At 35.9% G+C, this 25,422-nt stretch overlaps 1 protein-coding gene across 1 annotated transcript; it reads left to right on the forward strand.

Annotated features, from left to right (window-relative positions):
• Positions 1 to 14,575: 14,575 nt before the first annotated feature.
• LOC101889385 (uncharacterized) lies at positions 14,576 to 15,970 on the forward strand. Its single transcript, XM_005191280.2, has one exon. The coding sequence runs from the start codon at positions 14,576 to 14,578 to the stop codon at positions 15,968 to 15,970; it is 1,395 nt and encodes a 464-aa protein (XP_005191337.2).
• Positions 15,971 to 25,422: the final 9,452 nt, after the last annotated feature.

The raw sequence follows: 25,422 nt of genomic DNA on the forward strand, positions 1-25,422 counted from the left end.
AGAAAAACCCGAAAAAAAAGAATTCAAATATCTGACATTTAACGATGAAAATATACTAATTTGCATAATTGCAATTTGATATATTTTCAAAACTAGTTTCACTGAAGCACTAAAGACAAATTTAAGTTCAGAACGAGAGCAACGAAGCCAATAAATTATGCCGGAGAGCGAAGACAGAAAACAACAAATATAATTAAGGCTTGAATGGCCGGCCAATGCAAATACTCGTTTTAACGACGGCCTTAAACTACCTGAAATTGACAAAGTAGGTGTTGGAATTTTGATTTTCATGTGGAGTTTTATTTTTCTAATCAAATCAAATTGATATATTGGAAAATAATTTAAAAATGTCTACATCTTGTTACGACTTGTTTGAAATTACGGTGACGTTAAATTATTCACTTGAATGGGAAATATTTCAATGCGTACATACATATATATTAAATAATTAAAAATTCACAGTTGTTTTAGTCATAATTATGCAGCAGTTCTAAATAATTTTTCAAACACATTTTTTGATTTTTGACAATCTTAAATACCAATTCAAATAAAAAAATGTTACTTCGACGACCGGTAACGAACACACTTTGTGCTTCGATATTACGTATCAGTTGAGAAGCCTATATAGCGAAATGTGAATATGTGTTGTTATGAATATATTGCTACTTAAATGGGCAGGAGCAGAAACATAGCAACTAAAGTAGGGCGGTATCATTATATGGATGCTATACCAAAACAAACACTATTTTATTTTTTTTTAAACCGAGATCATCTACTGAATAAAAATTATCAGTCGGTTTTGCCGACAGATTTATACACTCATAATTGTTTAAGCTGTTGACCCTTTATGGGGAAGGTTCCGAAGGAGTGGACCAATATTGCCCATTTTGTATCGGACCTAAGTCTGATATGATCATTACTTCCTTCACACACACACACACACAGATATGTGGTCATTTTTGTAAAATGTTGAAAAATACGTGAGGCACCATGTATAGCGGACCAAAGTATTCCACTTCATCTCATGCTGATAAAAATATTGGATAGAGCAGAATCTAAAGAAAATCGTACATTTATTTCCAATTTATGCGAATAATGAAAATGTTGAACTTTTGTGGGGGATATACCAGAAGGAGTTGGCCAATAAATTCCGTATTCAGATCAGATTTCTAATTGAGAAAAATATTAAGACATACCAAGTTTGAAAAGAGTCGTTGATTTGTGTCGCCAGTTATCAGAGGTATAAGCATTGAAAATTGTGATCCTTTGATCAAAATGTTGACCATTTTGTGAGGAAGGTGCCAGAAAGGATAGACCGACATATCCTATCTTCACACCAGATCTTTCGTTAGCAAAAAATTTTGGGATATGTGAAAAATGTATCCAAATCTAAACCGAACTTGAAAAAATTGGAAAATATACTTTTAGGATGTACCCACTTATATTTTAATGGGGTGTATAATACGGATTTGACTTAGATATAACATCGGATCAAATATAAACATGGGAGTTATAGCTATATCTGAACACATCTGCACCAAATTTGATAAATTTGCTTCTAGCCTAAAACTCACTCTATTTGGGTTGATATTAACCATTTGGCGAACAATATTCTTGGAATCGAACTAAGATGCAACGAAGATACAACCAATTCTACAACCAAATCCAGACCGACATCGATAAAATTTGGCTGAGGCATTTCTGGGCTGTATCTGATATCTGAAACCAAATAAGATTGCTGTAATGTGTATATTACAATTGTGAAGAACTAAAGCACCAAATCGGATGAAACATATATATGGGAGCTTTAGCTATATCTGAACCGATTATCACCAAATTTGAAGTACTAACGTTTGTGCTGATTTCGCTCGAATGTGTCGAAATCCATTAACTTTGGACGAATATTAAAAATGTGCCGCATAATAGAATTGAAATTGAACGCAAATGTATACGGAAGCTATATCTTAATCCGAACCTGTATTCACCAAAATTTCCAGACATACTTCTGGACTTAACCTACGTGTGTTCTAAAGATCATTTGATTAAACAGATATTACGCATTTGGTGCATCACTCATATGGTCTTCGTCCCTAGGCCAAACAAATGATTTGTAGAAAATTTAATCTCAATCGGACAATAAATGCTACCTGTAATTTGTTTAAAAAAATATATGGACAGACGGACGGATGGATCCACAGTATGACGAAGGGTAAAACATTGGGAGGTACCTTCTTGAGGGGGTTATAAGAAAGCGTGAACTGATATGTGCTATTTTCAAACCCAAACGGTCGATTCGATTCGGTATAAAGTCAGAGTGATACTACAGCACAATTTATATGCTTTGTTCCGCCTTAAATGATTATTTCCATAAGTTATAAACGAAATGACAAACTTAATTGAAACAGTCGTTCAATTGTTAGCACTGTAGAGTTGAATTTATGTCTAATTCCACCACACTTCATGTTTGGTACCATCCACAATGTATACAATGTATACATTTCGGATATAGATAGATGCACTGAGGATTTAGGTTTCGCCTTTCCAGATGCCATCTATGTTTCAGTGCCCAAATATTGGGCAAAAAGCACTATCCTTATCAATCTCCCGCCCTAAGATCTTGAATTTTATCAGGGAACGTAGACGACTCTGTCGAGTGTTGCGATCTGGTGATCCTGAGCGACTACTAGTCCTCATCCCCATATCCTGTTCACTCACTGATAATGACACCTCTATGTACAAAATCTCTCTTTGGGAGTATATTGATACCCTAGCTTCAGGGAATGATTGAAAAGGATCGCAAAAAAACTACTCTTCCTGTCCTTTTTAAGGCTGTGTCTGGAATTTGGTCCATACGGCAGGATTTACGCCAGCCAGCCCGTATATCAAATTCCAGACATAGTCTTAAAAAGACAGGAAATATAGTTTTGCACTCCTTCGAATTTGAAGAAAACGGGGTTCTGATCCCTCTCAGTATAGCAGTTACAGGCCCCATTCACTTCTATCCCTGTTCGGAATGTTATTCAAATCTTTTATTATGGCAATAATTAGAAGAACAGAAGAACAGAAAGGAGGATTCTACAGGATTGTCAGTTTGATTTGAGGTCTGGCCTCTCCACGACACATGCCTTGATGGGTTTTAGTAGCTTTATTGGAAATAGCTTCGAAAGGAAGAATGAAAAAATAGCCGTCTCCCTAGATTGACTCTATCTGATACGGTGGAATTTTATATAACTTTAAATCGTTTGGAATGACCGCTGGTTTTCATAGGGATGGACTTTATAGGACTAAAGAGGGTGAACGACTCTCTATTCGTATCCAGTTGTTGGCAGGGATTTATCAAAGTTCCCTCCTTAGATCGATGTTATACAACATCTGTTCATGTGACATCCCGGCTCCTCCCTCAGATGGTCTCCTCCGCACCAATGCTGATGATGTCCTTTTAGCCTTTTCTGGTCCCCTCGCTAGGTCAGTCAATAGGCGCGCTAATTAGTACCTCGAAGGCCACCATCTGTACTTCCTTAGAAAACGCCAAAAGTTTTATGTAGGCGAATGTTGTACTATGGCCTTCCTTAGTCGGCATAGTGTACCCTTATTGTGGAAGGTTTTTGCTGGTTCTGAATATAGGTTCGGAGCCTATCCCATTTCGAATAAGATGAGAAACTTAGGGCTAGTATTTTAATAAAGGTTCGACAGTATTCATCATATGTACTACGTCTTGTCTAGGGCCAGAGGTATGTATTTCGGAATCAGTCGGTAACCCATCAAAACAAAATTTTTAACCTAACAAAGTATATATATCTTCCTGATCAGCCTGAAATTCCAAAAAAATGTAATCACGCTAGAGTCAAAACGAATTAAGATAGGAAGATAAAATTTTGCATAGATCAGTCATTTGTCGGCAGGCAGGTCAAGTTCGAAGATGGGCTATATCGGTCCAAGATGTCGTATAGCCCCGATATTTGGCATTTTAATGATTGTAGCTAAATTTTTCCATGGAATTGTCTAAAAATCCACACAAGGAATTCCTTCAGAGAAGTTTGCCCTCTGGAAGAGATTTGTATATATAGGTCCCATATAAAGGTACTTCCCTATATTCAGTATTTTGATGATTGTGTTCAAAATTTTCAATGGAATTGTCTGAAAATCCAGACAAGCCGTTCCATCTGAGAAGTTTGCTCCCTGAAGTAAATTGTCTATATAGGTCAACGATATCGTATATCCGCCATATAACAGTACCTCCCTATATTCGGTATTTTGATTGTTGTAGGCAAATTTTTTTCAATAGAATTGTCTGAAAATCGACGCAAGCCGTTCCTTCTGAGAAGTTTGCCCCCTGCAAGTAAATTCTCTATATAGGTCAACGATATCGTATATCCCCATATAACAGTACCTCCCTACATTCGGTATTTTGATTGTTGTAGGCAAATTTTTCAAAAGAATTGTCTGAAAATCCACACAAGGAGTAGCTTTTGAGTACTTCACCCCCTGGAAGAGAATTATCTATATAGGTCCATGATATCGCATAGCCCCCCACATAACAGCAAACCCCCGAAATTAGAAATGTTGATGATATAAGAGACATTTTTGACCAGAATTGTCTAAATTTCTTATTTAAAGTTTGAAGCTCGTAATAAGTACTACAACCTATGACAGAAATTGTCTACGAAGGTCCACGTCTTTGTATAGCCCACATATAACGGTACCTCGCTTTATTCGGTATTTTGATGATATTAGCAACATTATTCACGGGAATTGCTTCAAATTTGATGATATTAGCGACATTATTGAACGGAATTGTTTCAAATTTCGTATTTGAAGTTTGGCATCGGTACTACAGCCTATGGCAAAAATTACTTGTGCAAGTCCACGTCTTCGTATGGTATTATTCAAAATCCTTCAAAATGGTGGAGGTTATCAAAAGTTCAGCCCAGCGGAACTTAGCTGTATTTTTATACCCTACACCACAAGGTGGTCAGGGTATTATGTCTTTGTGCATTTTTTTGTAACAGGCAAAAGGAAACGAGATAAACCCATATTTCCTTCTGATGATCTGCATAGAATCACATTCTGAGTCGCTTTAAGCATGTCCGTCCGTCTATGTATGTTTGTAAACAAAGTACAGTTCGCATTTATTGCCCTATCCAGATGAAATTGTGCACAAATCATTTGTCTGGCCCAAGGACGAACCCTTTTGAAATTGGAAGTAATCGGTAAAAATTTAGATATAGCTCCCATATATATCTTCATCCGATTTGCCTTTTATTGTGCACCAAACGTGTAATAAGCCCGAATAGTATGGAATTTTGCACATACAACCAAATTAAAAAAAAAAAATAAGGATGCCAAATTTGATCGAAATCGGCTCAGATATAGTCATAGCTCTCATATATATTGTTCATCCGATTTGTTATTTTTGTCCTCCGCAGCCGTAATATGCACTCTGTAATAACGATATTCCGGGAAATATATCAAATACAGCTCAGAAATATATTTGCCAAATTTTATCGAGATCGGTTCAGATTTTGATATAGCTCCCATATATATCTTTATCTGATTGCAAATTAATTGTGCACCAAATGGGCAATACAAGTCCGAATTTACAAGATACAAATACTTCGGCATATTTAGTCCTTTGAACTTTAAATTATAATTATAATCATAGCGTGATTGAATTCTCCCATAAAAACTTTTAACTGTTATGTGGAGCTCTACTAAATTAGCAAAGTGGTGTAGGGTATCATAAAGTCGGCCCCGCCCGACTTTAGGGCTTTCTTTACTGTTTTTTTTTTTTTTTTTTTTCTTTTGAATGGGTATCTTAACCTTTTACCGAATTGAACTCTTCATGTCTTCTGATTTTGATTGCCCGGTGTTTGCTACCGTTATGAATATAAATTGTCGCTTAACGAAATGTATGTGTGTCGTCAAATAATTTTTTCTTCATATTTGCTATTTCTTTTCTGGTGCGGAGATTCGACCCCATATTACTAAATAGATTAACAGAAAGTTATTTGGCCTTCCAAGCTTTATAAAAACGGCATATATTTCATCACAACAGGACAACTAACATATTCATAAGGCCGTAAACAGACTGACAAAGTCAACGGAAAAGAAAAGAGAACTTTTGAAGTTGAAAAAATTAAGTGTGGCTTTTTATTCGTCCCACTCCCCAAAAAAATCCTTTCTTACACAAACTTTTCACTTTTGTTTATGGACTAAACAAACGCTTTAAACACATTCATAATATGAATAAGAATTCATTTCTAATACAAGAACTTTACACAGATAACTATAAATATATCAAACTCAAAATTTCATTTACTAGACAAATTCTGAAAACTATGGAATTAAAATTGCTTGGAATATTCAAATAAATTAAACATGTCCCTGGAGGTTGAACAAAATTAATATTATGTGAACTGTTAAACTAAAAGACCTGTATCCATACATCTCAGCATATTTCTAAATAAAAAACGTTGCTGCAACACAAGCTAATTTCAAAAACAATAAAGTTTCGCCCAAAGCCTTATGAACTTGTTACACAAACATACATTTAATATTAAAATAATATTAAAAATCTCGAAAGACCAATAAATGGCTACAATCTATCTACCTATCCACAGCCACAGATATATCAACATTTGATTTAGCTTTGGTAATTACAATGTTCTCACTCCTCCACCACCAACACGTTGAAGCGTTGAATGATTTTCTGATAAAAATTTAGCTAAACTGTACAAAATCGATTGGGAGGGCATATTAAACAGCAGCCAAATGGTTTTGCAAACCCCATTACGCATGCACGGCTCCCAAAACTGATTTGACCGTTGCCTTTTCACCTTATTGCATATCCCGCAAAAACAAATTAAACGGCAGCAGCAGTATTGGACAATTATTAAGTTTTTGCTGTCCATTTTTGTGATTTACAATCACGATTGTTAACGAAACACCCATACCGCCAACACCGTTACTAAATTATCCCAATGAGATCTGGATCTATGGATATTTCTCGGCATAAAAACAAAATCTTAGATATCAAGTCGCGTATTTCGGTTGCAATTGGGGTAGTTAAAAAACAACAACGATTTGAGGGAACATTTTGCAAATGCCTTGAAACGATGTGAGCTGGCTGTCCGATTTTCCCATGTCAATGGTGGAGTTCAAATGAATTTATGTTCTCAGTAATTGTTGAAATCTTTTTATTTTTTTTTTTATTTTTTCATTATTGATTATGACCTAAGATAGGCTGTTGTAAAATATGTTAATTTTTGTAGTATTAGCTGGATTGAAAATTCCGATTATGATCCTAAGCATACGGCTTCCTGAAATTAGCTCAGTCGCAGCCTGGTAAACTTAAAAAACTAGAGCTAAAATGGTTGAGAAAATGTATTAAGGGACTTGGATGATGGGTTGTGAATTGACGATCGTAGGATGATTACGGTGGTATTGTAGTGGTCGACTGGAGTAATTCGGGTTTATAAAAATCAGTTCAATGACATCAAGGATAAAATATTCGGCTCAATGTATTATCGGTACCATGGTATTCGGGGATTGTGATCTGGCACACGGAATTGACGAAGTAACAAGTAAAAAAGCAGTATGTTCGCCCGGTCCGAACTTTGAATACCCTCCACCATTTGGAACGAATTAGAAAATTTTCAAAAAAATAAAATCCATTAAAAATTCTTTTAAAATCTTTAAAATATCTAATATAGGAAGATGCCGATATATGGGGGATATACGATATTGTGGGCCTATAAAGACAAATCTATGTCTGCGTGCAAAGTACTCACAAGGAACTCCTTGTGTGGATTTTACGATAATTCCATTGGAAAAAGTGGCTAAAATCATCAAAATACCGAATATAGGGGAGTACCATTATATGAGGAATAATCGATATTGTGGACCTATATAGACAATTCCGTTTCAGGGGTAAAGTGCTTACAAAGAACTCCGTGTGTGGATTTTCAGACAATACGATTGGAAAATGTGGCTAAAATTATCAAAATGCCGAATATCGCGGGGAACCGTTATATGGGGGCTATACGTTATCGTTAACCTATATACAGAATTCTCTGTCGGGGGTAAAGTGTTCACAAAGAACCCCTTGTGTGCAAATAACCCCTTGTGACCATTCCGTTGAAAAATGTGGCTAAAAACATCAAAATACCGAATATCGGGGAGTACCGTTATATGGGGGATATACGATATCGTGGATCAGTATAGACAATTCTCTCTCAGGGGGTGAAGTACTCACAAGGAACTACTTGTGTGGATTTTAAGACAATTCCATTGAAAAATTTGGCTAAAATCATCAAAATACCGAATACCGTGGGAGTACCGTTATATGGGGCCTATACGATATTGTGGACCAATATAGATAATTCTCTGCCGAGGTATAAAGTAACCACAAGGAACTCCTTGTGTGGATTTTCAGACAATTCCTTTGAAAAATGTGGCTAACATCATCAAAACACCGAATATCGGGGGGTACAGTTATATGGGGGATATACGATATCGTGGACCTATATAGACAATTCATTTTGAGGGGGTAAAATGCCCACAAGGGACTCCTTTTATGGAATTTCAGACAATTCCATTGAAAATGTGGCTAAAATCATCAAAATACCGAATACCGGGGGTACCGTTATATGGGGGCTATACGATATTGTGGACCTATATAGATAATTCTCTGCCGAGGTATAAAGTAACCACAAGGAACTCCTTGTGTGGATTTTCAGACAATTCCCTTAAAAAATGTGGCTAACATCATCAAAACACCGAATATCGGGGGGTACAGTAAAATGGGGGATATACGATATCGTGGACCTATATAGACAATTCTTTTTGAGGGGGTAAAATGCCCACAACGGACTCCTTTTATGAAATTTCAGACAATTCCATTGAAAAATGTGGCTAAAATCATCAAAATACCGAATACCGAGGGTACCGTTATATGGGGGCTATACGATATCGTGGACCGATAGCCCATCTTCGAACTTGACCTGCCTGCAGACAAAAGAGAGATCTGTGCAAAATTTTAGCTTCCTATCTTAATTCGTTTAGACTGTAGCGTGATTACAGCAGACGGACAGGGCTAAATCGTCTTAGAATTTTACGCTGATCAAGAATATATATACTTTTTTGGGTCTAAAATGATTATTTCGATGAGTTACAAACGGAATGACGAACTTAATATACCCTCCATACTATTTTTGGTGGAGGGTATAAAAATAACTAGGGCGCCAACAGACGGAACTTGCTTCATTAATGTAATGACAAATTTTCCATATGGAAGATACACATATCGTGTGATAGAAAGGCGACATTTTAGTTGTGAAATACATGAGTAAAGTCCATATGTAATTTTTTCAATCCACGCAAACAAAAATATTGTATGTTTATTGGGAAACAATATATAAAACTATAAAATGTAAACAGTTGTTATAAAAATAATAATAATTGTAGCATAGTAAAAATACACTCTCTAACAAAAATAAATAATAAATAATAAATAAATAAATAAATACAGAAAAATACAGAAGTTCATGAAAGTAGATCTAAAAATAGAATCTATGCGTATCGCCGGCAATATAAGAGATAGCAATACAAGGACTATTTTCTTTGACAATTTTGACCCTCAAGCGAATCTTCAAAAAGGACCTTGTGGTCCTTTTTCAAACTAAGATTAAAAACGCCCTCTGAATATTGGTAGGTACTGATATATGGGGGCCATACAAAGTCCTGGACATAGGCAATTTTCTGTCATAGACTGTAGTACCCATTAGTAACTTAAAATACAAAATTTGAAACAACTCCGGTGAATAATATGGCTATAATCATCAAAATACCGAATATACGGAGGCATAGTTGTATGGGGGATATACGAAGACCTGGACCTACATGGACCTGTAGTACCCGTTATGAACTTAAAATACGAAATTTGAAATAATTCCGCTGAATATTGTACTTAAAATAGTCATAATATTGAGTATGAGAAGGTACCGGTATATTGGGGGATACTGTTATATTGGGCTATGCAAAGACCTGAACCTGCAAAAGTAATTTTCTGTCATAGGGTACTACCATTAGGAACTTCAATGACGAAGTTTGGAACATATCAAGTAATGTCGCTAAAATCATTAAAATACCGAATATAGGGAGTCCCGTTATATAGGTGCTATACCAAGATCTGGACCTACTTAGCCAATTTTCGATCAATTTTCGAAAATGTAGCAACTATTACGAAGTATAAATGCAAAATTTAAAATAATTCTGGTAAATAATGTCACTGAAATCAGCAAAATAGCGAAAATAGGGAGGTACCGTTTTATGGGGGCTATACCAAAACGTATACATATAGCCCATTTTCAATACCAAAAGTTCTGCAGAACAAACACACAACTGAGTAAAATTTTATCCACCTACTTCATTTCGTTCGGAATCTAGAGTGATTTCCACAGACGGGCGGACATCGTTAAATAGTCATAAAATTGTATGCTGATCAAAAATATACAGGGTGAGGTAAAAAACTGCAACAAAGTCAAACGCCATAATTTTTACATTTTTTTAATGTTATTGAATGAAAGCAACAACGATAGCCACTTGTGGTTTTCCAGCCAAATGTAAAGAAATCACACTATCAAGCTTAAATTCCATCAAGAATAACTTTTTTTCTGCAAAATTCTTACCAAAATGCTTTTGAACGCTTGTAAACAATATAATGAGCTGTCATTTAAATAATTTGGACAGCTGTCGGACGAGTGGCTTAAAAATGACAACAGTCCTAAGTGGATTGCAGTTTTTTCATCTCATCCTGTATATACTTTGTTGGATCTAACATGTATATTTTGAGGTGTTACAAATTGAATGAAAAATTTAATATACCATCCAGACTATGTGGCAATTAATGCAGGACAAATGATTTGGATTGTTAAAGACGGTGTGCCGGTATAAAGATGGACATCGCAGTCACTAAACCTTGGGGGAGTCTTATTATTATTATTATTTATTATTTATTGGGGAGTCTTAAGCAATCTAAAACAATTTAGAACCATTAAAATTAAAAATAGGAACGAAATGGGAAAAAAGATTCAGGAAGCGTGATATTCCATTTCGCAGAGCGTTTGTGCATACATTTTTGCTCCATGCCGAGTATATGCGATGTGAAAAATTGAAGGACTTTTAACCAAATTTAAAAAAAAAATAAAATTATTAATTGGTATTTTTACACAAAATATAATTATATTTTCCAAACTATAAAAATTTCATATTTTCCCCAGTCATTTTTTGAAAAAATCAAATAAATTAGCACAAGAAAATATTACTCTTCATCAAATTTCACTGTAAGTCAGCAAAGAGCAGAACTCCCAATTCCCATTAAATAATGAAAATATATTTGCATCGAAGTCGCAAAAAAACGCGAAAATATTTTCTAATTTTTTTATTGATTAGTTTTTCTCGGTCTTACTGTCCATATATTCGATATTTTTTGATTTGGGTCATATTTTTCACCGGAATATTATCCAATTTGGTATTTGGAATACGTAATGAATACTACCTCCACTGAATTTTGAATTTCGGAGTAGAATTTTCTTAGTCTTGGTATTTTTATTTCGTAATAAGCACAGTCCTCGCTGACAGATAATTGTCTGTGAAGGTCATCGTTTTTATATAGGCCCATATTATGGAAACACCTAATATTCGGAATTTCTATAATTTTAGCGGCACTTTAGAAAATGAAATATTCCGGATTCCGGAAAATTTACCTTTGAAGTGGTGAAGGGTATTCAAAGTTTGGCCAAGACTTCAAGCAAAGACATATAATATAATAACATTGTTACTTTTCTGCGATAGATGACGTTGGTAGTGGAAAAATATGTTATGTCACGATGTCATTTAAGGGTTGACACATTTTAAGGGTTGTTGTTGATTTTTATCGATTCAATGTACAAGGAAGTGCTCTGAAATAGATTTCTGAAAGCATGTCTATCATACCTGATATTTTTCCCCGTATTTCCGCCATTTTTAGGCGATATCGGAATGACATATTTTTCTAAAATTTCTAATGCATTTCTGTTTAGTCGCCTGCCCTCTAATATCTGATAGAAAATTTACAGCCCATATGCATTTTGTCTAATCTTTATAGTTTTATGTCTTTGCCACCACCATAGTATAGAGGGTATATTAAGTTTGTCATTCCGTTTGTAACACCTCGAAATACAGATCGGTATTTTGATGTTTTTGCCGGCATTGTTCACTGGAATTGTTTCAAATTTCCTTATTGTAGTTCGTAATGCATACTACAGCCTATGACAGAAAATTGTCTGTGCAGGTCCACGTTTTGGCATAGCCCCCATATAGTGGTACCTCCCGATATTCGGTATTTTGATGATTTTAACTGCATTATTTACCGTTTTTTCATGTTTCGCACTTTAATATTGTAATGGCTTATGACACGTAGTTGTATAGACCCTAATATAACGGATTCATTCGGTATTTTAAGGATTTTAACAGAATTTTTAACGAATTTAATTTTTTTGAAAATTGCCAAATTCGTTCGGAATGGTGGAGGTTATTAAAACTTCGAAACTTACAGATGTTTTATTTGTTATTTCTTATTTGTTACATCCAACAACACTATATGTTGGGGGTATTACAAAGTTAGATTGGACCAAAAAGTTTGTAACACCTTGAAATATTGTTCCTATCGCGCTGAGCTGAGACGCTGTCCATCTGTCTATATTAATTCGTAATCACGTTACAGGCACCAATTATGGTATTTTGCAAGCAGTTGGGCTTAGAGTCAGAATAGAAGCCTATTGTTTTTTGAGATGATAGCAAATATTTAGGGAACGAAATGGATAAAAACTGTTTGTTAATAGGAAAAGGCAGAAGCCTAGCATTTATCATTGATGCTGATTTCAAATATTAAAAATACCTCAAATTTTATGCTGGAATCTAAATTTTCAAATATTGTTTCACTCATTAGTATGACAGGTGGAGTGTTAAATGTAAAATTTGGGGTGATCTTCCTACGTTTTGCTTTATAATTTTTTTGGTGATCGTAGTTTTTTGGAAAATATTGACCCAGATCCATAACGGTTATTCAACAGACCGGGACTTATTAGGTCCAAGAGCTCTACAACATGAAAATTAAATATGGAAAATTGATAATTCGAATCAACTTTAAGGATGTCCAGTTATGTATCTATTATCTTGTCGTCTGTAGAAACTTTTTCGTTAATTTTCGTGTCCTAGGGTACTAAATTGCCGGCCTTGTTTGACTGCAGCCTTTTCTTACTTATTTAAAATATATGTTTTTAATATTTTATGAAATTTCTATCAAGTCAGAAAATTGACTCGGATGGGCGCCACACAGCCTTTGTGTTTGTTGTTGAAATACAAAGGGGACAGGATAGACCTATATTTATTTTAATTATCTTCAAAGATTCACTTTCTATATCGATTTATGTATATCTGTCCATGTACTGTGAATTTCTTGTCCACTTTTTGTTTATTCCTATGGCCCAAGGCTAATTCCGTTGATTTTGGCGATCCTCGGTTCAGACTTCGATATAGCTGTTACATTGACCGAATTCCGATTTGATATTTGTGAACAAAATGTGTAATATATTTAACTTAAATTTTGAATATGGCTATAACTCCCACATGTTTCATTCGAGGTGATATTTAAAGCTCCTCAACGGTGTAACATGTATTATAGGATTAATATTCGGTACCAGATATCACAAACAACCAAGGATTACATGCAACATTTTTGACAGTGTGACCTCAGAGTTCAACACCCAAATTGAAATTTTCCAACTTATCGAGTAAACAAAGCGCGCTGTTGTTTGTTTGTGTACAATTAACAAATAATGTTATATATAGCTTACAAGCTACTTTAACATGAAAAAGAACCACATGTTGTATTTGCTTTGTAATTAAGGCATAACCTGGGACATCAGCAGGACATGTTAATAGCATGTACACATTTTCTACTCTCAGTCTGGGTATACACAAATACACACACACACATAAGCCATCGCTTTTTCATTTCTCGGGAGTATCCTCAAAAAAAGTAGTCGATTTTCGGCATTAGTTAGAAATAAAATTGGAAATGTCACCATACGCTAATGCCTCGTTAATAATGGGATTTCTGCAACTTATATCCATGGAAAATGAGATGAGCCTGTCTGTTGTGGAAATATTGAGGAGCATACGAGAACAAAGTTACTATCACTCGATTATTTTCATCGGCCATGAAAATACATCCTCTAGTACTGGTGCAGGACTATACAATATGGAAAAGGTATCGCAATCGATAAACGTTCCGGTATTCCAATTCAGGGGAAACACATCATTTTATTTATGGCCAAAATTTAATCGAGATCTACTGGCCATTGTGCCATTGTGTGGTCAAGAAGACCAGGATATGGATCTGCTTCAAACCCTATGGAAATCTTTAAGGCGAATTGTAAAGACCAGATTGTTGTTGCTGTACCAAAATAATGAAGATGAGGATTACATAAGGAACATTATGGAATTTTGTAAGGACAACAAAGCGGTGAATACGATGGCCATTAACGGAAATTTATTGAAGTCCCAAGAATTTCTTTCACCACAAATATTTCCCCAATTCGACGTCCGTATCAAGAAAATCACACCAGGAAACGAAACAACCTTCTATCCAAATCATGTAAAAAATCTGCATGGACACTCGTTGCGCTTGGGAATCAACAATGAGAGCACAAAGGCCTATGTAATGCGGGAAACCAGCAGCAACAAGTTCACCTTAAGTGGCCATGTTGGTTCTTTCTTTAAAGTGTTTGCGGATTTCCACAATGCCTCCATAACGCTACCTCACTTTAGACAAAAAATCGAAGTGACACATGTTCTTTTGGAGGCCATGGTCAACAATGGCACCTATGACATGTCCATGGAATTATCAATTAATCAATATGCCAACGATATGGTCTACAGCTACACATATGACTTTCTGGATTGGTGTATAATGGTACCAATGGAAAATCCGGTTCCTGCTTATCTTTTTTATGTCCGCATTTTTGATATTCTTTCGACGGTGATCGTTTTTTGCGCTGTCTTTGTCTTGACATTACTTGTGGCCTTGACTTTTTGGCTTCAGGATTACACCGTCTATTGGTTTGACACTTTCTTCAATGTCTACATCTTCAACGGCATTTTGGGGCACCCATTCAAAATGGAGATAAATTTTACCGGAGTTCGCAGTTTCCTATACCTACTAACATGTGTAGGTGGCATAATTATTAATTCTAGTTTTGCCACTTATCTGCAGACATATAAGGCCCGGCCACCCACGGAAAAGCCCATAATGACTCTGAATGATATACGCAGTTCGAAATTAAAAATTGCCTTCTACAAAGAGGAATACAAATTTATGCAGGCAAATAATTTATCCCGCCCATATGATGATGTAGCTTTTCTAATTGACACATATCGTGACTACTACACGCTGCGCGATAGCTATGACACCCGCTTTGTTTACCCAGTACCATCGCCACAATGGTCTCAATACGAACAGCAACAGAAATTTTTTGCAAAGCCGAAATTTCGTCTATCCGACATTTGTATCTTCAAAATGATTGGTGTCATGATACCAATGCAACCCAATTCACCATTTGAAGACACTGTCAACCAAATGATTGGTATTGTCAATCAAGCTGGTCTGATTCAATACTGGAAGAGCATGGAATTTTTGGAGTCGCTTCAGAGAAAACGTTTAACATTGTTCGATGGCAGTACTGCCATAAGTTTTGAAGTCATGAAATTTCAGGATACAAAACTTTTGGGATATCTTTTTATCATCATGATAAGTGTGTCGTCTTTGTGTTTTATTGCGGAACTATATTGGCCACGAAGAGGTCGCCTTGCACGCAGATTGTGGAAGATGCGAAAATTGTGTTCATGTTTTAAGAAACCTGTGAATTGATTCTAAAAAAATTAAATCGAAGACGTGATTGACTTTTGAGAAATACACCTATGTATATACGTCAAAGTCAGTTTGTTTTATTTTAACATACAGAATAGAACAATGTTGTATACAACATTATAGAAAAACAATACATATTATACTCTCCTCCATAATATGCCCTCCATATATTAGGCTCGTCATTCCGTTTGAAACTCATCGAAATAATATTTTAGATATAGCAAATAATATATATATATTTTCAGCGTTAAATTCATTGATGATTTAGCCCTGTCAGTCAGTCCGTCTGCCCGTCAGTTATAATCACGCTACAGTCAAAACTAATTAACATAGGAAGCTAAAATTTTGCATAGATCTGTCTTTTGTCTGCAGGCAGGTCAAATTCGAAGACGGTCCACGATATCGTATAGCCACCATATAACGGTACCCCCGATTGAAATTGTCTGAAAATCCTCACAAGGAATTCGTTATGAGCACTTTACCCACTGACAGAGAGTTGTCCATATAGATCTACAATATCAACCATTTAACTGCACCTCCCGATTTTCGGCATTTTTATGATTTTAGCTACATTTTTCAATCTAATCGTCTGAAAATCTTCACAAGGAACTCCTTCTGAGTACTTTTCAGCCTGGAAGAGAATAAGCTATATAGGTCTATGATATCGTATATCCCCCTATAACGTTACCTTCCGATATTCGGTATTTTGATGATTTTAGACATATATTCAACTGAATTGTCTGAAGTTTCACACAAGGAGTTCCTTGTGAGCACTTTATCCCCTAGAAGAGAATTGTCTCTATAGGTCCACCATATCGCTTAGCCCCCATATAACGGTACACCCCCCATATTCTATATTTTTTTTTTACGAATTTAGGGACATTATTCACCGGAGTTGTATAAAAATTTCGTATTTAGAGTTCGTAATGGTCTATGACAGAAAATTTTCTATGGTCCAGGTCCAGTTCATCGTATAGGTCCCATATATCATTACCTCCATGCATTCGGTATTTTGACGATTTTAGGTAATATATTAACCGAAATTGTATGAATTTTCGTATTTGAAGTTTCTAATGCAGGGCCCTATATTTGGTGTTTTGATGATGTAAGCTACATTATTTACCGGATTTTTTCATATTTCGTGTTTGAATATTGAAATGGCTTATGACGAAAGTTGCCTATGCAGTGTAACGTCTTCGCACAGATCCCAGTATAACGGCTATATACGGTATTTTCGAGATTTTAACAGAATTTTTAACGTTTTTTATGTTTTTGAAATTTTTCAAATCCATTCTAAAGGGTGGAGGGTAATCAAATTTCGGCGCGTTCCAACTTTCTGCTTCTTTACATCTTTCTTAATCCATGATGAGCTCGTATTTTTATACCTTACACCACATATTTGTAAGGGTATAATGACTTTGTGGATTTGTTTGTAACATGGAGAAGGAGGCGAGATAGACCCATAGTTACTTTGAGGATCTTCATAGAATCGCTTTCTGAGTCGATTTATGCACATCAGTGCGTCTGTCCGTCCGTCCATGTATTCTTGTGAACAAAATACAGGTCGCATTTATTATCCGATTGAGATGAAATTTTGCAAACAATATTTTTTCATCCCATGGACGAACCCTATTGAAATTTGTGACAATCGGATCAGATTTAGATATAGCTCCCATATATCTTCAACCTATTTCAGGTTAACTGTGCACCAAATGGCTAATAGAAGTCCAAATGACCTGTATTATGGTACATCCAACCGGATTCAGTTTAGCTGCAAGTAAGTCAATTTTGGAGAAAATCGGTTCAGATATATCTATAGCTTCCATATATATTTTTCATCCAATTTGATATTTAAAACCCTCACATGTGTAATATGCACTCCAGAAGAATAATATTTTGTACCGGACACCAGATACTGCTCGAAATTTTTTGAAAATCGGTTTAGATATAGCTGTAGCTCCCATATATATATTATCCGATTTGGGGGTTGAAGTCTGTCACATTCGTAATACGCATGTCACAACAATGATCTTTAGTACCTGATATCAGATACAAGCCTGTCTATCAAATTTTGTCAATAACGAGATAGACCCATAGTTACTTTTGAGGATCTCCATAGAATCACTTTCTGAGTTGATTTATGCATGCCAGGCCGTCTGTCCGTCCAACCCTCCGTCTGTCCGTGTATTCTTGTGGACAAAAGGCAGGTCGCATTTATTATCCGATTGAGATTAAATTTTGCAAACGCTATTTATTTGGCCCAAGGACAACCATATTGAAATTGGAGATAATCGGTAAAAATTTAGATATAGCTCCCATATATATCTTCGTTCGATTTGCCTTTTATTGTGCACTAAACGTGTAATATTTGTCCAATTGGGGTGGAATTTGGCACATACGACCGAATTGAGTCTAGGAGGTAGTATGCCAAATTTGGTGAAGATCAGCTCAGAAATAGCTATAGCTTCCATATATATTGTTCATCCGATTTGTTGTATTTGTTACCCACAGTCGTAATATGCACCCCGTAAACAACGATATTCAGGGAAATACATCAAATACAGCTCAGAAATATATGTTTGCTAAATTTTATTGAGATCGGTTCCGATTTGGATATAGATCCCATATCTATCTTTATATGATTTCAAATTAATTTTGCACCAAATGGGCAATACAAGTCCGAATTTAAAAAATACAAATGATTCGGCATATTTAGTCTTTTGAACTTTAAATTATAATTATAATCATAGGGTGTATGATTGAATTCTCCCAAAAGCTTTTAATTGTTATGTGGAGCTCAACTAAATTAGCAAAGTGGTGTAGGGTATCTTAAAATCGGCCCCGCCTGACTTTAGGACTTTCTTTACTGGTTCTAATATAATCCTTCTCGAAGTGATATTATGCACTCTATAGCAATGATAATTTGGTATAAAAGATTAAAACGCCTCCCTCAAATATGGGGAAAATCGATTCAGAATTGGATATATTAACTCCCTTTGAAACCAAACTTTAACTGCTCTGAATGTTAATAGGTTGTATGATCTACTTCAAATAAATTATTTTGTTACGGGAGCTCTAGTAAGTATGCATTGTGGTGTAGGGTATCATAAATTCTGCCCCGCCCAACTTTTGACTTTTTTTTTAATTTTTTTACCCTACACCATTACGTTTTGAGGGTATTATAAAATAAAAAATTATTCCAACCCATAGGAAACTATATATGGATCTTCCTTTCTCGCCGAGAGGATTCGATCTAGGTTGCAATTATGGCCCGATCCTCAAAAATTGCATTGTGGTGGAGTTAGTTAGAATGCATCCTATCCTATTGTTGGAGGAGATGATCAAACATATTTGATATTTATGATATTTATAGTTGCCGGTGAACTTATCAATCAAACAGCCCCAGAGTTGTGATTAAATTTAAAAGAAAACAAAATCAAACAATTTTTATTTACATTCTCGTATTCTCTTTATTTTATGCCAAAATGTCCTGCGTCGAAACCAAAGGAACTCGAAAACAAAACAACAGAATGACACAAATGCCATGATAATAATGGAATACATAATAAGTCTTGTATCTTCCACCTTCATGGGCTCGAAACCAGTAATGGGACTATTATCCAGCAAATTAATCCGTTTGAGTTGCACTGATTCCAAAAATGTTAAAAACTTCCAATGACTTAGTAGACCGGACTCTTCAACTTGACCAATCATACGATTAATGTCATCCTCAAATCGCGAGTTGGCTTGCAGTGGAATCATTAAGCCAATCATTTTAACAAAGCAAATATCCGATAGACGATATCTGGGTTTTGTAAAGAATTTCTGCTGTTGCTGGTAGAGCAACCACTGGGCCGAGGGGACTGGATACACGTACCGGGTGTCAAAGTTATTGCGCAGTGTCATGAATTCCTCAAACGATGTTAGGGTAACCACAGATCTGAAGATATGTTCCTGTCCATAGGCCTTTATCATGTTGTATTCATCGTTGTACATCAGCAAACGCATGCCGGTCTCGTGTAGGTCATCAAGATTGGTGATCATTTTGTCTCTTGGCGAGAGGGCATTGAACGTCTGCAGATAGGTGGTGTAGCTGGTATTCATTATGATGCCGGCTATGCATGTTAGCATGTAGAGGGCACTGCGTACCCCTTTGAAATTTGTTTCCATTTTGAATGATTGACCCAAAATTCCACTGAATATATAAATGTTGAAAAAGTTCAGACGCAATCTGGTACCCACAGGGCTTTTTAGCCAAATGGTCAGGGTAATGAGCAAAGACAAAATCACCACTGTTCCCAACAACAGAAGCCAGACATTATCGTCCACAACTTGAGAATAATACATAAAAGCAGGGATGGGCTTCTCCACCGGTACCATAACACACCAGTCCATGTAGTCGAAAATGTTGCTGTAAACGCGATCACTGTTGTAGAGATTGAACGACGGTTCGGTGGATATGTCGAAGGTGCCATTGTCCAGCATCATTTCGACGTCCGTAATAAATGTATTATTCTCATCACCCAAGTTGGGAAACATAATTGAGGCATTGTGTGTATGGGCGAATTCTTGCATAAAGTGTCCCACATGGCCACCCAATCGATAGGTATTATTCACCCGATTGAGGATATATAACTTCGTACTGCCTTTGTTAATATTCAGCCGCAGAGGTTGTCCATATAAATTTTTCACTTGGTCTTTATATAAAATAATTTTAATGGGCCAAGACAGTTCTATTTGGGTCACCTTAAATTGCGGATAAATTTGTATGGTAAAAAGTACTCCTGTGGAGGGCAAAGATTCCTTTACCGCCAAAACATTGATGGCTTTATTGCGCATGCAAAATTTCAATATATTCCCTATGAAGTCATCCTCGGCACTTTGTTTAAATACCAACAATAATCTTGTCTTAACACTTCTTCGCAGGACCAGCCAAAGGGATTCCAACATATGCTTATCCTTTTCTTCATTGCCACTCATTGAAAGAAGGGCCAGTAATTGACGATTGTAAAATGGCCACAGGTATAACGGTGCTTTACCTCTCAGCTGTATCATTGGCAAACCAAATCCTTTGGCCACATCATCCACATTATACAGCTCCACAATGTCGCCAGCTGACATATCCGAATGCCTTGCATAGATTATGGTATGAAAATATTTTTGTTCTCTGGCCGTTTTCAAAATATCCACCAGAGCTAAACTCAAATCATTTTGGACGGAACATAATTGCAGAAAGCCGATAAGGTTTGTAACGTTTGACATTTGTTCGTGTATTGCGAGGAGCTTCCTTGCAAGCAAACTCCTTGGCTAGGCGTTCGCTTTTGCCGATGAGTGTTTTTGTTAATTGTTGTGGGATTGTGAAGTGCTTTGGGGAATCGGTATTTAAACACGTGAAGTATTTATGCCTTGGACATGTTGATGTACGAACTGATGAGCCGGACATGCTAGCCCAAAAAAGTGGATTTTCCAACGGGGAAGTTGTTATTTTTTTAATTGGCCCATTGAATAAAAAGAAAGGTAATGAGGAATTTATTTAATGCGAAATATATGAATACATTTTCACAAAATCGCGGTTAGCAACAATGAACGTGACAATTTTTCAAGACAGTCAACAACGTCGTAGTGTTTGAGGATTAAAAGGGAACTACCTCTCGACCAAGCTTGAATCGGCAATGGATAAGATTAAATAAAATAATGATTTTTTTTCCAAAATTATTGGAAACGAGTAAAAATACAACTAAGTTCGGACCAAACCTTTAATGTCCTCCACCATTTCGAAGGAACTTGCAAAATACCGCTTAAAGGATCGTTATATAGGGGCTATATGCAAACGTGGTACACGTAGACAATTTTTTGTCATAGCCGCAGTACCGATTCTGAACTTAAAATACGAAAATCATATCATCAAAAACCTGAATAAAGGGAGGTACCGTTATATGGGGGCCATACAAAGACAAGGACCTGCATACGTATTTTTTTGTGGTATGGAAAATGGACCATGTAGGTACACATCTTCGTATAGCCCCATATAACGGTACCTCCGGATATGCGATATTTTGATGATTTTAGCGAGATTGTTTACCGGAAATATTTCAAATTTAGTATTTGAAGTTCGTAATTAATACTACAGCCTATGACAGAAAATTGTCTGTGCAGGTCCACATCTTCGTGTAGCCCCAATAAAACGGAACCTCATGATATTCGGTATTTTGATGATTTTAGCGATATTATTTACCGGAATTATTTCAAATTTCGCATTTCTAGTTCGTAATGGATATTACAGCCTGTGTTCGTATAGCCTCCATATAACGGTACCTCCCGATATGCGATATTTTGATGATTTTAGCGACATTATTTACCGGAATTATTTCAAATTTTTTATTTGAAGTTCGTAATGGATACTACAGCCTATGCCAGAAAATTGTCTGTGCAGGCTTATGACAAAAGTTGCGTATACAGGTCCACGTCGTCGTATCGACCCTAATATACGGCTACATTCGCTATTTTTAAGATTTTAACAGAATTTTTAATGGATTTTAGTTTTTGAAAATTGTCAAATTTGTACCAAATGGTGGAGGGTATTCAAAGTTCGGCCTGGCCGAACTTACAGCTTTTTCACTTGTTCGAACTACCAAGTTAGAGATAATTCTGTTCAAAATGTAGTTAAAATTATAAAAATAAAAATTATAAGAAGGTAATATGGGAGATATACGAAAGCGTGTATCTGAACAGCAAATTTTCTGTCATTGGAAGTAGTACCCATTGTAATCTACAAATACTGAATTTGAAATAATTATGGTGAGAAGTATGTCTAAAATCATTCGATACAATTCCGGTGTAAAATGTGATACAAACCATCAAAATACCGAATGTGGAGGGTGCAGTTATATATAGACTATACCTAAACTTGAATCCATATGGACAGTTCTTTTGCTAAAGTTCTTAAAATGCGGACAGAAATGTCCCATTTTAAATACCACTAAATTCTACGGGCCTAAAATGAATTTCAACTGAATTTGAATAAACTCGGAAGCTTGAGTGATTTCTAGAGACGGACAAATATGACTACATTGATATAAAATTTTACGCTGATCAAGAATATACACAACTTGTGGGTTCAAAAATTACTATTTCGAGAAACTACAAACGGAATGAACAACTTATTATACAGGGTGAGATAAAAAAAAAGTGAAACAAAGTCAACCGCCATATTTTTTTCAGTTCTTTTTTTAAATTTTATTGAATTAAAGCAAAAAATTTCGGAAATAGCATCAACATTTAGAAAAAGTTTAGATTTGTTGGAATTGGCACTTTAGCCCGAATTATGGTCTTCAAATGGCCAATGAAACCGTCACACAGTGGTCCAAGATGCCAATCTAGCTGGAAAAAACTCAATTTTTTTATGTTTCAATGTTCACATAATTTGTTTGGTAATCATTAGATAACAGTCCACTGTTCATAACTGTATATCAGTTTTTTTGTTTTTTTTCTAATTTGCTTTGTTATGATGTTTTGGAAATGAACTATTGTATTATCACTGTTGTTTTAGCAGGCCTGTCGATTGCCAGCATCACATTTGAACTGTTCGTAACATCAAAGAAGAAAAAATTTTGTCGTAATTTTTTTTACATTGCATCATGTCAGGTATGTTTAAGCTATATTGTAGATAAATGTCGAATTTAAATGTTCTGTGTGCAAAATAATTGGTAAGAGGAAATATGTGTTTTGTGTAGCAAAATTTAGCAGTTTATGGTTTTTAGAGTAACTTTTAAATAGGATTCCCGTGGATTCCCGTGAAATGAATTGTGTCCTGTTGATCTCTCTATAGCAATGATAATTTGGTATAAAAGATTAAAACGCCTCCCTCAAATATGGGGAAAATCGATTCAGAATTGGATATATTAACTCCCTTTGAAACCAAACTTTAACTGCTCTGAATGTTAATAGGTTGTATGATCTACTTCAAATAAATTATTTTGTTACGGGAGCTCTAGTAAGTATGCATTGTGGTGTAGGGTATCATAAATTCTGCCCCGCCCAACTTTTGACTTTTTTTTTAATTTTTTTACCCTACACCATTACGTTTTGAGGGTATTATAAAATAAAAAATTATTCCAACCCATAGGAAACTATATATGGATCTTCCTTTCTCGCCGAGAGGATTCGATCTAGGTTGCAATTATGGCCCGATCCTCAAAAATTGCATTGTGGTGGAGTTAGTTAGAATGCATCCTATCCTATTGTTGGAGGAGATGATCAAACATATTTGATATTTATGATATTTATAGTTGCCGGTGAACTTATCAATCAAACAGCCCCAGAGTTGTGATTAAATTTAAAAGAAAACAAAATCAAACAATTTTTATTTACATTCTCGTATTCTCTTTATTTTATGCCAAAATGTCCTGCGTCGAAACCAAAGGAACTCGAAAACAAAACAACAGAATGACACAAATGCCATGATAATAATGGAATACATAATAAGTCTTGTATCTTCCACCTTCATGGGCTCGAAACCAGTAATGGGACTATTATCCAGCAAATTAATCCGTTTGAGTTGCACTGATTCCAAAAATGTTAAAAACTTCCAATGACTTAGTAGACCGGACTCTTCAACTTGACCAATCATACGATTAATGTCATCCTCAAATCGCGAGTTGGCTTGCAGTGGAATCATTAAGCCAATCATTTTAACAAAGCAAATATCCGATAGACGATATCTGGGTTTTGTAAAGAATTTCTGCTGTTGCTGGTAGAGCAACCACTGGGCCGAGGGGACTGGATACACGTACCGGGTGTCAAAGTTATTGCGCAGTGTCATGAATTCCTCAAACGATGTTAGGGTAACCACAGATCTGAAGATATGTTCCTGTCCATAGGCCTTTATCATGTTGTATTCATCGTTGTACATCAGCAAACGCATGCCGGTCTCGTGTAGGTCATCAAGATTGGTGATCATTTTGTCTCTTGGCGAGAGGGCATTGAACGTCTGCAGATAGGTGGTGTAGCTGGTATTCATTATGATGCCGGCTATGCATGTTAGCATGTAGAGGGCACTGCGTACCCCTTTGAAATTTGTTTCCATTTTGAATGATTGACCCAAAATTCCACTGAATATATAAATGTTGAAAAAGTTCAGACGCAATCTGGTACCCACAGGGCTTTTTAGCCAAATGGTCAGGGTAATGAGCAAAGACAAAATCACCACTGTTCCCAACAACAGAAGCCAGACATTATCGTCCACAACTTGAGAATAATACATAAAAGCAGGGATGGGCTTCTCCACCGGTACCATAACACACCAGTCCATGTAGTCGAAAATGTTGCTGTAAACGCGATCACTGTTGTAGAGATTGAACGACGGTTCGGTGGATATGTCGAAGGTGCCATTGTCCAGCATCATTTCGACGTCCGTAATAAATGTATTATTCTCATCACCCAAGTTGGGAAAC

Source organism: Musca domestica, unplaced genomic scaffold (genome assembly GCF_030504385.1).
Source record: "Musca domestica strain aabys unplaced genomic scaffold, Musca_domestica.polishedcontigs.V.1.1 39, whole genome shotgun sequence".
Taxonomy (NCBI): domain Eukaryota; kingdom Metazoa; phylum Arthropoda; class Insecta; order Diptera; family Muscidae; genus Musca; species Musca domestica.

Bases quoted from the DNA above. Each gene is read 5' to 3' on its own strand.
- LOC101889385 (XM_005191280.2), top strand. From the start codon at position 14,576: ATGGCCATTAACGGAAATTTATTGAAGTCCCAAGAATTTCTTTCACCA.